Source organism: Cydia pomonella, chromosome 20 (assembly GCF_033807575.1).
Source record: "Cydia pomonella isolate Wapato2018A chromosome 20, ilCydPomo1, whole genome shotgun sequence".
Lineage (NCBI taxonomy): Eukaryota > Metazoa > Arthropoda > Insecta > Lepidoptera > Tortricidae > Cydia > Cydia pomonella.
In genome coordinates, this window is record NC_084722.1 from 13046322 (window position 1) to 13061961 (window position 15640).

The window sequence follows — 15640 nt, forward strand, 5'->3', positions numbered from 1 at the left end:
GAACAGAATCGGCTGCCAACTATACACTCAAACTATTTTGTCTCCAATGTGATTTCATTCCTATCGTTACTTGATCTCTAAATCAGTGGCGAATGTTAGGAATCGGAGGTCACACTTTTAATGGTTAGGTTATGAGAAAACTACTGCCATCATTTCTATGCAAAGTTGAATGTCGCCCTAACCATAGAAGCCGAAGTTTAAGCCATGATTTAATCTATTGCAAATTGTTGGCTTAAATCTTAGGACGATGATAATAATCTAGCTAAATGTGCAACGAAACTTTTAAATAGAGTTTGGTAGAGTTTTAAACAGGTAGATTAATTATTTAAGGCTGCAACAGGCTACGAATAGTATAAAAAAATCGGTATCAGCATGTCGGGCTATGCTTAGAGTTTCGTAGTTATAGTTACCATACTGTCAGAATAGGCTAAACGGGCTATTAAGCAACAAGCATAAATTACCTTGCTTTTTACAATAACTCAAAAACGGACGGACTGATCATATCCGCTATAGTTTTCATTGACAATTATTTATTAAGCTTTTATATTACGATTTTTTTAATATTTTATAGGGGCCGATACATATTTTTCTTTCGGAGCGATTATTTCCAAAAATATACATTTTATCAAAAAAATGTCGTTGGAGACCCTTATTCGTTTTGAAAGACCTATCCGATACCCCATAATATTCGGTAATAGATAAGAGGTACAAAAAAAAATTGTAGGTATTATTTTACCGTTCTGTTGCCATGCATGATTTATGTTTCCATGCTAAATTGCAGCTTTCTACAGACAGACAGACAGACTGTCATGGCGAAACTATAAGGGTTTCTAACCCCAAAAAAACGATTCCACATCTAGTGAAAATTTATGGTTGCGAGCAAACCAAATTATAATAAAAACAGATTGAAAAGAAAAGGAACGCAAACCAAAGCGCTTTTTAATTTTGCTTTTTATTTGCTCGTGACTATGAGACATATGTAGACTAAATGTCAGACTCGACTTATGAGTTATGACGTAGATGGCGGCTTCAAGGGCTATAAAGAATCACCGAAAACGTTCAGGGTCGCGGTTTTGCTTTTACGAGTTAATTTGACTTCTTCCACGGAGCAGAATAGAGGCTCATAAATATGGATAGTTTCGTAACGCTTCGTGCTTAAGTGACTTTATCAAGCCAGCAATAAAACTGCGACATTCTAATTGTGTATCGTGATTGCTACCTGCAATGTACCTACCGATGATTACTACTCCTACCTTCTGACCTATTCGATGAATGAATTAATGATTTTTATTGCGTATATAGTTATTTTATAATAGCAGGTACAATTTGTATATTACTGAATAAATTGTCTTTAATGATTTGACTGTCCTGTGTTTGATATAAAAAGCTTCATTTAACATAAAATTAATTTTAGGTACAACTTAAAAAAAAAACATAATAATAATAAATTATATACTAAGATATTAAAATTAAAACTAAAATATAATAGAACTTAAAATAAACTTATAAATAAAAAATGCTCCCCAGGTCACCTTCATGCATTATGGTACCCAGAAGACTGGCAGCGTTGCCTTTTTGGATGGCCAGGCTTATCCTCTGGCCGAGATAGCTGCCAGCCCTCCGGTCACCTGAGGTGTCTGTTAGACGCTGTATTACAAAATAGTTCCACTGAACACTACTAAACAAAATGCATATTGGCGTACTCGCGGGGTTGATACTGGTTTGACATCTCGCCTAAGAATTTACACAGTCCAGGATAACGCTAAGTCGTTGTTAATTCGAATGTCCAGAACAAACCAGGTTACAGCAAACAAATACAGCACACACAAGGTCAGGGTAACAGGAAGGTAGTAGGTATTATCTCCAGTGAAGTAGATAACATACTAAATACAACCCTTTCGTACCTAATAAAGAAAGTTCATAAAGGGTGGGGAAGCCTTATCAGTGGTGGCATCATGGTCCCATTTATATCACTTGTCACTATGCCCGTCACTTTCGCACTTACATACTTGTTAGAACGTGACAGGCATGGTGAAAAATGATAAAGAGCCGACCAGGTGGAGTGCAATGTCGTTAAGGTAGTAGATAGGTATAGCTGTCATTTTTTAATGATGTTCCAAAATTAAATCTTTATTGTCAATTTGGTAAGCAAAACCTTATCATTAGAACAATGGCATTTTGCCCTTTGTTTACCACTCCGATCATTAGGCACCTAGGTACGGTAGCACATCGGTGGCTTCTTTTAGCGGATTAATAAAAATAAAACTAATACACTGTCATTATTCTAAATATAAGCTTAGAAAGCAATTGCGACAAAGTTAATCTTGGAACAAATAATTTTTGCAGTTCATACTAGAATCGATCTGGGACAAATTTTTTATTTATAAGTTTTTAATTTAAGTTTTTAATTGTTTTTCCATCTATTTGTGTTTACTTTTCAATAAATATATTTAATAATACGCTCTTAATGATTATTAAAGGTAAAATATTTTTTCCGTAAGTAGTAAATATCACTTGTTGTACCTTTTCTGAATCACCATTAAGTAAGCTAATTTTTAGGGAGTTGGCCGCTTTAATGTCCATACAAATTTTTTTCACCACAGGCGATCAAACTTGTAGAAAATGTAAGTCTAAAATGATTTTTTTTAATGAAGGCCTAATTACAAAAAAATCGTCGGGACTGCCAAGACACTGTTATGTTAGTCAGTTAGTAGCACTATTTGAGAATATTTTTCAAACAAAAGATCGTAAAAATCTTTTTATTTGTGGCTTCCACGGTCATTAGAGTGAAATGAGGAAGCAAAATCCTGAAATTATGAAAAGCGTGAAAATCTCGAAACCCAGAGGACTTTTACTAAACCTCAAAGTCGATTTTCTGGACCAGCCTAAGGTGCCCTATTCGTGGTTAGAAGGTTGTCCATTCATTACTGGACACCCTGTATAAAACATGAAAAACACACATCATTAGTACAAAGGCGAACTTTTTTATTATCAATTTTCTTTTGAAGTTGGTAGATTGGAGCATTTCTGCCCGTCGCGGAGCGGTGTTTGACCCCGCGGTCAACACGCGAACCACTTAAGTTAAATAGGAACGTATAGAGGGCTGACTAGTTACAAGAGTTGGTTTTGTGAGATCAATAATCTATCAACATAATTATTCATGACATATGACAGTAGGTACATTGTACAATTAATCGTGTTACAAAAATAGAATTTTTATTAAAGGGTCTAGCAGGCTAAGGAAGGAGAAGTGGCCCCTGTGACGAATATTGGATTTTTATAATGTCATTTGTTGGCTATCTTATAATATAGAAACACCTTAACTTTCAGCCCCCTATCTTGAACCGTCACCGAGATAATGTCAAAAACGTCATTTTATGGACACATTTTTCAAAGTTGTTTTTCTCCTGAACTATATAACCTATTATACATATAAGTGTAACAAATCATCCTTATATGTATAAGGACTTCCCTGCTAGTCAAATCAGTTACTTTTTTCGAATTATCAAAACGATTAGCCACGATGGAATTTATTTTTATATGAAACCAGAATAACGGTATTACGTCAACACACAACAGAATAACGTCACGGTCAAGTCACCTACTTTTTTAGATCATCCGAATTATTAAATAAAAATTGTGTCAAAAATTTACTGCTGTCTACGTTTTTCTAACAATTTTCTAGTGTTTTATTTCGTGCATGGTGTGAAATAATTTAATAATTTAAATACAGGCAACATCCGTATAGGTCGCCATTATGTATTGAAGGTTGAATGCACTCATAGTTCACACTATATACACGGTTATTCTTGCGGTAAAACCTACCTACACTCCGACGGCCTTGTTTCTCCGTTGCCAGGGTGAGGCAGTACAGTACATGCCACTGCCCGCCGTGAATGGCCACGATTTATTATAAGTTTTAATTATTCAGAGAGGTTATAGAACTCGTTATACTTGGCCGATCGTAAGTTCGTGAGTTCGATAACGTTTTTAGGTATGTGGTTAGCTAGTTAAATGATTTAAGGTTCCAAATATTGCAGCAGTTTATGCTGCTTGTTGCTGCGTTTGACGTTTATTCATGTCTTAAAACAATATGTAGGTATGCCTACTTACGTATTTCAAATGTCTGGTTATTGATTAAGTTCATAAACTTTAATTTCAGTATCCAGACTGAAGAAATACTGCCTAAGCGTGAGGAAAATATGACAATTTTGGATATTCTCGTTTTTAGTTTTAGCAGTGAAATCGAAATATCATTAGGTAATATATTCAAGTCGCTTTTCGGTGAAGGAAAACATCGTAAGAAACCGGACTAATCCTAATAAGGCCTAGTTTACCCTGTGGGTTGGAAGGTCAGATGGCACTCGCTTTCGTAAAAACTAGTGCCTACGCCAATTCTGGGGATTAGTTTTCAAGCGGACCCCAGGCTCCCATGAGCCGTGGCGAAATTCCGGGACAGCGCGAGGAAGAAGAAGTAGTATTTAACGTGAATCCCATTGCCACCCCTGCCATTAACCTGGCTGGCAAAAATTAATTTAGGTATTTACTTTGCTTAGGCAGTTACTTAATAGCTACTTTAAAGATAATGTCCAACGAAAGACACGAAACAAATCATTTAAGTTTTTCGTACACGCAGTTTTATTGTAACTAAGTTTCTCATTGCGTCTACAGACATGAACGGAGCGTCGAGCAGCGCGGGCAGCGGCGGCGAGCTCCGCCCGCTGCGTACTCGCCGCCCGTTCACACCGAGAGAACCACAGCGCGTATTGTTTGGAGAACGGGCACGGAGAGATCCACGCCCGCCTAGTGCGTTCGAGTAAGTAATAACTCCTACTTGTGTTCCATACAGTGAACGGAGCGTCAAGCAGCAGTCGTTTAAAACTGTAATTGTGCGTTATGTAGTAATTTGATATATTACCTACTATTAAGTAATTTAATTAATTCACAAATTGTTGGCGGAAATTTTCAGAAAAAAGTGTACATTTACCTTTTTTCGAAAAGCAACTTTTAGGTTATTTCTGCTCGGAAGCCCGACGACTAGCGATTTAAAAAGAAAAAAAGTGCCCGAAAATATTGACTTTGTATGGACCGTCACAAAATCAACACCCAAAATTTGTATGCAAAATAGGGACACTTTTTTATTTTTCTTTCAATAGTCCTCGTGATTCTGAGTCGAAATAACCCAAGAGTTGTTTATTTTCCAAAAAAGTTAATGGTACACTTTTTTTTTAATCGGGTACAGCATTGCATTCAACAGATCTAGATGAACCTTTCGAGTATGATCATAGACAATAATAGTATTAATATTACTTACTGCCGTTTTTTATTCTGTTACTTGCAGTCTCAAATACCTGAGCCTGTGTGAAAGCAGCGAGGATGCTCGCGTCGCCGGCCTCGAGGAGGAGATCAACAACGCTCTGCATCCCGAAATGCAGAACATCAGGAAGAAGGCCGTAAGTTAATAGTACTTACTCTCCCTTTACTCTGTTACCTGCAGCCACAAATGCCCGAGCCTGCGTGAGAGAGGCGAGGATTCTCGCGTCGCTAGCCTTGAGGAAGAGGTTTAAGAGGTCAACCGCGTTCTGCATTTCTAAATGCAGAACATCAGGAGGAAGGTCGTAAGTTAATTGTACGGCTTGATGAGGTCCTCGGCACGGCTCAGGCCGATTTAGTCCACAGTTTTATTTCGTCACCTTTTTACGTTGTCCTCGACATTGTCATATGGCCCACTGTCCTCTATCGTCGACATTCTTATTACGAGTTCACATTTCTATATCGACCACAGTGTTAACTTATCACCATTCCTATATCCCCTTAGCATTTTACTATAGCAGATATACGAATGGTGACGAGTTAGGTTAGGACTGTGGATATAGGAGTATGGAGATAAGAAATTGACGAGTTAGGAAGGTGACGAAACAGGATTGTGCACAAGTTCTTCCTGAACCTCCTGTACGTCACCACCGATTTTTTATTTTATTTTTTATAATTAGGAGGCAAACGAGCAGATGACAAACCTGATGGCAAGCGATTATCATCAGCCATGGACACCCGCAACACCAGAGGGGTTGTAAGTGCATTGCCGGCGGCATTTAAGATGGGAGAACGCGTTTTTCCTGAAGGATTGAAGATCGTATCGGTCCGGAAATATCCCTGGCGACAGTTTATTCCACAGTTTAGCTGTGGAAGGCAGGATGTTTCTGGAGAAACGCACAGTTGAGAACTGCCAACCGTCTAAGTAGTGAAGATGTGATACTAGTTGAAGGTACAAAAGAAGGGAAATAGGATTGCCAGTCAAGTGTGATGAACTTGCGAACGAAGCGTGGTAGCTTAGTAACATAAGGTTGTCAATCCTATCCCAGCCGAGGTATACCGCTTATGTTAAGGTTTGCGGGACTTAAAAACCGTGGCGTGCGTACGGCGTGTTGCCCCTAAAGGCCCTTTTACAGGTAGAATTTAGACTAAACAGTTTATATAGCCTAATCCCCGCGGTGGTTATCAAAAAACCTATTTAACACTTAACTTGGTTTGTCCTCTAGACCTTTTGAATTCTAGAAATTTTTACTAGATACGTAAGTCGAATGCACCATATCTGTACCGCTGTAAATGCCGTGCTTCTATGTTCAGGTCCGTCAGATGGCTCATCAGACTGTAGAAAGAGCTGGCGAAGGTTGGAGCGCGTTTCCGAAGCTTCCACACCTCAGCGGGAAAAGCAAGCCTCTGCATCGCAGGAACACCACAGGGCAAACCACGCCTGATGGTGAGTCCACTAACTTGTAAAAGCTTCATGGTTAGGTTTTAAATACAACCACAAGCTTTTCTTCTTACAAGTATAGATCGTGTTATTCACGAAGACGCGTTTCTCTATTCGTAATGTCATGTTATTGAAGGTTAGATTTGATAAATCTGCGTGTCATCGTTGATGATACGAACATATCACGCTAGCGGCGTACCTTCGGATTAACAGGAATTCCAAACCACCACAGTTAAAAATCCTCTTGGCGCCCAACCATTACTTTTAATTAAGCATTAAGTTCCTTTGTGTATTTTAATTATAACATATAAATATTAAGTATTTATAGTATTAGTAGTAGTTTTTATAGTATTTATAAATATTTATATATTATATATATCGTTGTCTCAGTACCCTCAACACAAGCCTTATTGAGCTTACTGTGGGACTTGGTCAATTTGTGTAATGATGTCCTATAATATTTATTTATATAGTTGTATTGTATTGTGTTGTTGTAAGACTGGGACTGACAGTTTTTCTTTATTTTTTCTTGAGTTTTTCGTGTGCCGCTTCTTATTATATTTTGCTTTGGTATTTGAATGAAGACCTTATAAAATTTAAGTTCACTTCAGTTCTAAAAAACCTAGAAAATGAAATGTTTCAGGATCGAAAAACGAAGTAGACTTGGCCAATGTCATATCGGTAACACGTCCTCTGGGAAGTGAAAGTGGTGACGACTTTAATACGGAACTCAACAGTAAATGTAAGTTTATTTATAGTATTTTATACAATCGTGGAGAGCTTTTCGAGTACCGTGTTTAGGCCATGAAGGTTGTTGAGTGGTCTAAGTTTGTACGAGATTGAGAACCTTGATTGTATCACTATTGTATACAATATTTTTGTACAAGTTAACAGAAATAATACTTTGCGACTATAAAATCTAATTAATTAAACAATTAGGTATGTCGGTACATAAAATTTTTGTACAAAAGACATCAACGCACTTCTGATTAAATAAATAATAGCGCGTTGATATCTTTTGTTCTATCTTTGGCGACACGTGATTAGTTGAATTTATTAAAGTTGTTTGAAGCGTTTCGTAAAAAATCATTATAGTTGAGTCGGGAGCTCATCAGCTCACAGTGACAACTATGCCATTACAGTTTGGTACACGAAGTCTTAATTCAACCATTAACGTCAACGAGAAGAAATACATCATTTGGCTACTTTTAATAGTAAAAGAATTGCAAAATTGTCAAAATTTTACCTAGCTTTGTTCAGCTTCCAGAAGTTTTAATTTTGTTTTTGTATTTGGAACTTTGTCTTATTTAATACAAATTGAAATTAAATTTAGGAATTTAGGGGTAAGGGTTCCTGGGACTCAAGATCCTATAATTTTAATTCTTATTGTTCGTAGCTCTGAGTCCAGATCCCGGGACACGTCGCAAGCAATTTGCGACGACAAAGTCACAGTCGTACGACGTCGGAGGTGGATACCCGCTGGGGAGCATACCCGTCAAACATCTTGCAGTTCAACTCCCAAATACTTCAACATCTTTAAACCTGGAGAAGTACATATACTTAATCGTCAAATTTGCTTGAACTTATGAATATTATTTCATTATAATTACTTATACACTTAAAAAATATCGTGTTCATATTTCAGTCGACTTCGAGACTGAAATCGGAAGTAAGCCATCATTCCTGGTGCTGTCTCAGCCTTTTGCCACATGTGACATTCTAACATGACAATTATTGACACCGCGCGAGTCCCAATAATTGTTGTGGAGGTAGACATTATTAGCTGGAGCTCGTTTTCCAAACCTGTCTCCAACCGCCTTTTATTTGTTGACGATCTTAAAATTTTATAAGCTGGTGCGACGAATCATCATCATATCAGCCTTTTATCGCCCACTGCTGAGCATAGGCCTCTCTACGCCACTTAGCCCGGTCCTGAGCGAATATCATCCAGAAGTGGCCCGCAAACATCCGAATATCCTCCACCCACCGAATCAACGGACGCCAAACACTCCTTTCTTCTGAAAGCGGGCACCATTCCGCCCACCTGCCATCACTCTGGCAACATGATGTTTCCGATGAATAGGCTCTAGTTTATCAGCGGTTATCGATAATTCGGTTCCTAGTATATCTGATGAACAAAGTGTTAATTCAATAGCGTTTGTTTGTTTTACATTGCTTATCAAGCCTTTTTATTCCAGTATGACAGTGTTAGAGCTCGCCGAGGCTCTCTCCCAGCGCAGTCGCGATGTCGAACGAACAGTGCTGCTGATGGAGGCGCTTCAGAACTGCCTCGAGAAGTCCATGCCGGCTACCAGTCTCAGAGATATGGTGCTGCGTTCGTTCTACACTCACATAGATAGTGATGATGAGAGGGTGCTGGTCGCTATAGCGAGGGCTATGCTTACGGTAAGAAGAAAACAATTTGGGGATCGGATTATTTAAATGAGAGGCCGGTTGATAGCTGACTGACTATTGTGTATTAGTTCAAAATACAACTTTTGAGTAGGTTTTAATATGCTCTACAATTAATACCAATGAAGTCATACGTGAACAGTACAGTATTATTTGATTTCATATGTTTATATTTCAGATGAGAGTCACGGGAGCCCATTTAGCGGCCGCTTGCAAACTGGTCTTTAAGATTGCAAGAAATGACAAGAATGACCACTTCTTCAGAAATACTAATTTGTTAGGTAAGGTAGAATACAACCTTAACATGTATTCTAAGTTATATCTATGGCTAAACCAAATATACCCATAAAAAAAGTTTCATAGTACACTGCTGAGTGATTTTGATCAGTCTGTCAACTGTTGTTGGTCAACCAGCTCTTAGATCATTACTTTTTGACAGAGCTGCTAGTGGAAGGCTGCGGGCGCGCCGACCCGCTATCGGAAGGCGAATGTTGCGTCTACGGAGCAGGGGCGTTACGTTTCCTTGCGCTGGAGCCGCGACTGTGCGCCCTCGCTCACCGCGCCGGCGCACTGCATCTGGCCGCGTTGCATTTGAAAATATTGAACAATGCTGTAAGTCAGAATCAGTTTTTATCAACCTGGAATGTGTTCTTTCTTTCGCTTCTAGCTCAGTCTTTTACAGACAGACTAGACTTCAGATTGCAGACTCCGTTGCTATGCGGTAAATTATCTTACCACTTCTCTTTTCTACTCTTCTCTTTTTTCGGTTTAAAGAATTTTATTTTTCTAATAATTTTTGAAGAGTGTAAAGTGTATTGTAGCAATACAATTAAAGTTACTTAGTACCATTTCTTGTTGGCAAATGGCCAAAAAGATATACCATATTTATTGCAGAAAGCCGAAAATCCCCGAGGCGTGTCAGAGCAGTCCACACATGCGCTCTACCAACTGACGGGCGCGCTACGAAACTTGGCGAGTGGCGAGCGCGCGGCGCGAGCATTCGTGTCGAGCGGCGCGCTCGGTGAGCTGCTCGCCGCGCTTGCGCATCATACCGACCGCGCTGTGCTCACTAACGTTGCGCGGTGTCTTAGGTGATTAAAACATTAAGCTTCTTACATTGACAAGTTAGACGTTCGAGTCGAATCATATATTTCAAATTGAATTCGCAGCTCTGGTTGCTAAACTAGTGCAAAATGACCTTGATCTTTTTAACTGACTTAAAAAAAAGCATAGGGTTTCGAGGACCGATTTGGTAAACATTTTTTTAGTTCATACGTAGTCGGCCATTGTCATCACATCAGAATCCTGGATAAACTAAGGAACCCCTGCATAATACTAAGCATGTCGTGTTTTCCAGTGTCCTTTCAGCCAACGAGTCGTGCTGCCTCTGGCTATGCGGGGCTCCATCAAGCGCGGGCGCACTGCTCCGCGCGCTGGCGGCGTGCGCGGCGCGGGCGCCGCTCGCGGTGCGCCTGGCGTACGTGCTCGGCAATATGGCCGCCGCTACTGACCAGGCCAGGCTGAATGTGAGTGGGAGTTATTTGGACTAGGCGAGATTCTATGTATTAATTTATCGAGCCTATTTGATGTCATCATCATGATATAATTATTATTTAAGTAACATGTCTCTTGTCGGTGAAGCGAATTTTATGTTCCTACGTATGTATTATTTTTCTTGGCAGCCCGATAGGTACGATATTTACTTAATTCCTTGATTTCTTCTTCGCATCAACACCCTCTTTTATGATATTCTTAATTAATTCTTCAAGTTTATGCAAACACAATGCACATTATTGTTGTAGATTTATAACGAAGAGGGCGGAGTGGACGTTTTACTGACAATCCTGGAGTCGTATACGAAAAGGAACAACGACCACGAAGTTAGAGACTCGGAGAGCGATCCCGATATGCATTTAGTAGGTGAGACAATACAAATAAATGTTTAGCAGAAACAGACAGTCTTGAAGTGGCAATTGACAACATTTCATTTTTATAAAACCTGAAATTTTACATACGGTTTGAAAGTATTTTGCTTCCTGAACACTGCAATATATTAATATAAATATAATATGGCTTATTAAAAAATACAAAAGAATAAAAAAAGATATGATTTTACCAATTCCATGGCACAATAGGTGAAATACCATTGCCATTCATCACGAAAAAAATTACTTGTCATACCTAATATTGGATTTGACATTTTCAATTAAATACGACGTATTGATTGATTTTCAAAACAAAGAGAAATTTATTTACATAATTAAGTTACTATATCTACTAATCGTTTTTAAAATGGACAAAGCCGTATGGATCGATGATGCATATACTCTTCCAAAGTATACGAAATACTGTTTCGTCCCTTACCTACTGCAAAAATAGCAAAAATGATGCGTCAAACATTATTTTTTTTATTATAAATTAAATACAACTCCTAGTAAAAAAAGTTAACTATTAGCGTATTCCTCGTTTCAATTAAAATGTAGAGAACCAATAAAATTATAGGGTCTGAATATTGAAATGTTTGTAATGGGTGGGCCACATAGTACTAAGAAAGGACTGCGTTTGGGGCATTGAAGTGGTGACCACAGGCAAAGGTCTATGCATGATGACCTTTAAAAAGGTGGTTGGACGGCCTCGTAAGGGTAGCTGGAAGCCGGCGGATCTAATCTGCCCAGGACCACCCTTTGTAGGAATCGATGGGGAATGCCTAAGTTTAGTAATAAACTCTTAGCAATAGCTTATAAGCAGATAAATAGAATAGGTACATGACGTAGAAGCAGCGGTAGATTCTGCACAATAATGAGGTTCATTGGTGTTATTGCAGGCACAGACATGGGTGGTTCTGATGGCTCTAACGAAGACGTACTCATCAAGGTATGGTAACAACGTGTATTTTGCAACTTTTAACTTTTACGGTGGCAGTTTCTTTTTGAAGTAGAAGTAATCATTGGAAACAGAAGGCTGATAATGACAATGTTCACAGACAGTTCGAGTGGTAGCCAACTTGTGCCTTACTGAGCGCGCGGGACGTGGATTGTGCGCCGCGCATGCAGAGCGGACCGTGCGTGCGTTGCTTGGCTGCCTTGAACTTGCGGAGAAACCCCATGAACCGATGGTAAGTTGATGATGTATTGATGACACAGTGGTAGCTAATCTGTACTTCACGGAGCGTGCGAGCGTGGCATTTGCGCCACGCACGCAGAGCGGCCTTTGCGTACGTTTCGTGGCTGCCTCGAACTTGCGGTAAAACCCCATGAACCGGTAAGCTAACGATTTCCTGGTGGTAGATTGGTAGCCAACCTGTCCTTACGGGGCGTGCTAACCCCGGTTTGTCGCAAAACAAAATTAAAATGGAAAATTGGATCTGCGTTGACAATTCACCATCATCCCTAATATCGACTGGATGTTCATACTTTCAATAAAATTATATTTATACAAACAGAACTTGGAGTGATCTCTAGTAGGTATATGAGAGAAGAATCGATAGATAGTTGAGTTTATCGATATAGGAACTCCCTACCTGTCTTTAAATGTTGCCCCCAAAATTCCGATATCTGGCATACGTTTTCTCCCATCTTATCGTTTATCCTGGTTGCATCCTCAACTTTTTCAAAACCCTGGGACTACATTCCCACTTTTCTCCTCTACTTTGCGCGGTCACGAAAACCTCATTCGTAATCAACCAGTAGCGAGCATTATTGTGTTTCAGGACAATCAATCAGAGGAAGGTACGATGGACCGTCGAGAAGAATTAGCCACGGCAGCGCTGGCTACGCTCAACAACGTCACGTTTTACCGCGAGCCACCTGCGCCCCCCGATCCTCTGGCTGAACCTCTGGACGACATCTGCAAAGGTACCATTTATAATCTTTGTAGATATGCTTGAGGAATGAGGGCGTGACGACCGCATTGATTTATTAAGCGCTATATCCAAGAATAATTCAGAATTATTAGATAACTATAAAGATGAGACAGCGAAGTAGATGCATTTAAAATAATAGAGCTCTTCTCTATTTTAGTATACAAGTATGTGCCATGAGAGCTTGGTTTGGCTCGCCAAATGAATATTATAAGAGATATGGATATGGATACTTGATAAGGAGGCCAATTCCAACTTACATTGCGACATCATTTAGATATCATTTTGATGTCACAAAATGAAAATTTGAATTGGCCCCCAAGACTAGTACAGTCAGCATTAAATACTTTGTAGCAGTCAAAGTGGCCAAATAGTTCAGTACACCCTACTAAATATATGGTGTACCTATTTGGCTACTTTGGTTGCTACAAGGTATTTGACGCTGACTGTACATATGTACCTAATCTAGAAACAGACAAACAATAAAGAACATAAGTAATGTTGTTGAAAGACATAGTGAATTCGAATAAAATATCATAACGATTGGCATGTTGGCTACGCACCCTGTGCTGTTTCAAATATTGTGCTTTATGGAAAGAAATTTTTCTACCTTTATTTCCAACAGCAACGTGTAGATGGCTGGGCGGCGGCGGTGGCGCGAACGCGGCGTGCGAGGCGGTGCGCGCGCTCGGCAACCTGTCGCGCTCGCAGCGCGCGGCGCAACTCATCGTGCTCGAGGGCGTGCTGGACGCGCTGCCCGCCTTTCTGCATCACGGTAACTCGGGTGTATTTTGCCTCTTGTCTCTAATAGTGGCATGCGAGGCAGTGTGGGCGCTCAGAATCTGTCGTGCTCGCATCTCGCAGCGCAGCTCTTTGTGTTCTAGGCCGTTCTGGACTCGCTGCCCGCCTTCCTGAATGCACTGCAACTGGGGGTTTTTGCATATTCAAGTGACACAGAGGCAAATAGACGAATCAGAGATCTGTAGATGATCATGCAAACATGATTTACCGCGCCTGGTGTTTATAGTTACGCTTCACCACATAGGTGTATTTCGCACTTGGATGTTTTCTCGTTTCTCGTCTTTTTAACAGTTTATGTTTACAGAGGAAGCCAGCGTCCGCTGCGCCGCCGCCGGCGTCCTCGTGAATGTCTGCGGCGCGGGCTGCGAGGCGCGCGCGGCGGGGCAGGCCGCAGCGCGAGCGCTCAACGCCGCCGCGGCAGCGCGCGACGCGCCCGCGGCGGCGTTGCTGGCGCGCGCGCTGTGGAACGCACACGCTCATTGCCCGCTCGCGCCCGCTAGTACTAAACAGGCTGCAGCGGCACTTGCGGCGTTTATTGGTTAGTATTTTTGCCTCAATAATCACACGTCTGTACTGCATACTATGAAGCGGGTAGCGGACCAAGCCACTAATTGTAGTTGCTGCGAGCAATGCGCCCGCTGCGGAGTTGCTAGCACGCGCGCTGTGAATAGCGTGCGCTCATGGCCCGCTCGCGTCCGCTAGTACCAAGCAGGCTGCAACGGCACTTGCGGCGTTCACTAAAAGTGAATACCGATGATATTACCTACTGACTCGTTGGGCTTTTTAGGGTTCCGTAGCCAAATGGCAAAAAACGGAACCCTTATAGATTCGTCATGTCCGTCTGTCTGTCCGATTCTGTCACAGCCACTTTTTTCCGAAACTATAAGAGCTGTACTGTTCAAACTTAGTAAGTGGATGTATTCTATGAACCGCATTAAGATTTTCACACAAAAATAGAAAAAAAAACAATAAATTTTGGGGGTTCCCCATACTTAGAACTGAAACTCAAAAAATCTTTTTTCAACAAACCCATACGTGTGGGGTATCTATGGATAGGTCTTCAAAAATGATATTGAGGTTTCTAATATCATTTTTTTCTAAAATGAATAGTTTGCGCGAGAGACACTTCCAAAGTGGTAAAATGTGTGTCCCCCCCCCCCCGTAACTTCTAAAATAACAGAATGAAAAATCTAAAAAAAATATATGATATACATTGCCACATGCGCGAAAATTGGTTTAAACGAGATCTAGGTAAGTAGTTTTTTTTAATACGTCTTGAAATTAAAAAAAAAATTTTTTTTCATCATATCCATACGTGTGGGGTATCTATGGATAGGTCTTCAAAAATGATATTAAGGTTTTTAATATCATTTTTTTCTAAACTGAATAGTTTGCGCGAGAGAACCTTCCAAAGTGAAAAAAAGTGTGTCCCCCCCCTGTAACTTCTAAAATAACAGAATGAAAAATCTAAAAAAAATATATGATATACATTACTATGCAAACTTCCACCGAAAATTGGTTTGAACGAGATCTAGTGAGTAGTTTTTTTTAATACGTCATAAAATTAAAAAAAAAAAATTTCATCAAACATATACGTGTGGGGTATCTATGGATAGGTTTTCAAAAATGATATTTAGGTTCCTAAAATCATTTTTTTCTAAACTGAATAGTTTGCGCGAGAGACACTTCCAAAGTGGTAAAATGTGTGTCCAAAGTGGTAAAATGTTGAACAAGATCTAATAAGAAGATTTTTTTTAATACGTCTTAAATTGTAACGTAACGTAAAAAGTGTGTAACGTAACACTAATGATCCT

The 15640-nt window shown here is 39.9% G+C and overlaps 1 protein-coding gene across 5 annotated transcripts in view; it reads left to right on the forward strand.

Moving 5' to 3' along the window:
- LOC133529038 (armadillo repeat-containing protein 2) overlaps nt 1-15640 on the forward strand; it is a 45231-nt gene that overhangs the window by 21211 nt on the left and 8380 nt on the right. For 2 of the 5 annotated variants that reach the window (XM_061866629.1, XM_061866628.1), the window contains exons 3-18: nt 4672-4816; nt 5342-5453; nt 6628-6760; nt 7398-7496; nt 8151-8304; nt 8953-9160; nt 9345-9447; nt 9606-9778; nt 10061-10257; nt 10524-10692; nt 10969-11086; nt 11991-12040; nt 12150-12281; nt 12876-13020; nt 13651-13800; nt 14131-14364. In XM_061866629.1, coding sequence (XP_061722613.1) covers nt 4672-4816; nt 5342-5453; nt 6628-6760; nt 7398-7496; nt 8151-8304; nt 8953-9160; nt 9345-9447; nt 9606-9778; nt 10061-10257; nt 10524-10692; nt 10969-11086; nt 11991-12040; nt 12150-12281; nt 12876-13020; nt 13651-13800; nt 14131-14364 — 2322 coding nt within the window. Of the gene's footprint in view, nt 1-3525; nt 3995-4671; nt 4817-5341; nt 5454-6627; nt 6761-7397; nt 7497-8150; nt 8305-8952; nt 9161-9344; nt 9448-9605; nt 9779-10060; nt 10258-10523; nt 10693-10968; nt 11087-11990; nt 12041-12149; nt 12282-12875; nt 13021-13650; nt 13801-14130; nt 14365-15640 lie in introns of those variants that run through there. The other 3 variants (XM_061866630.1, XM_061866632.1, XM_061866631.1) reach the window with 3 other exon arrangements.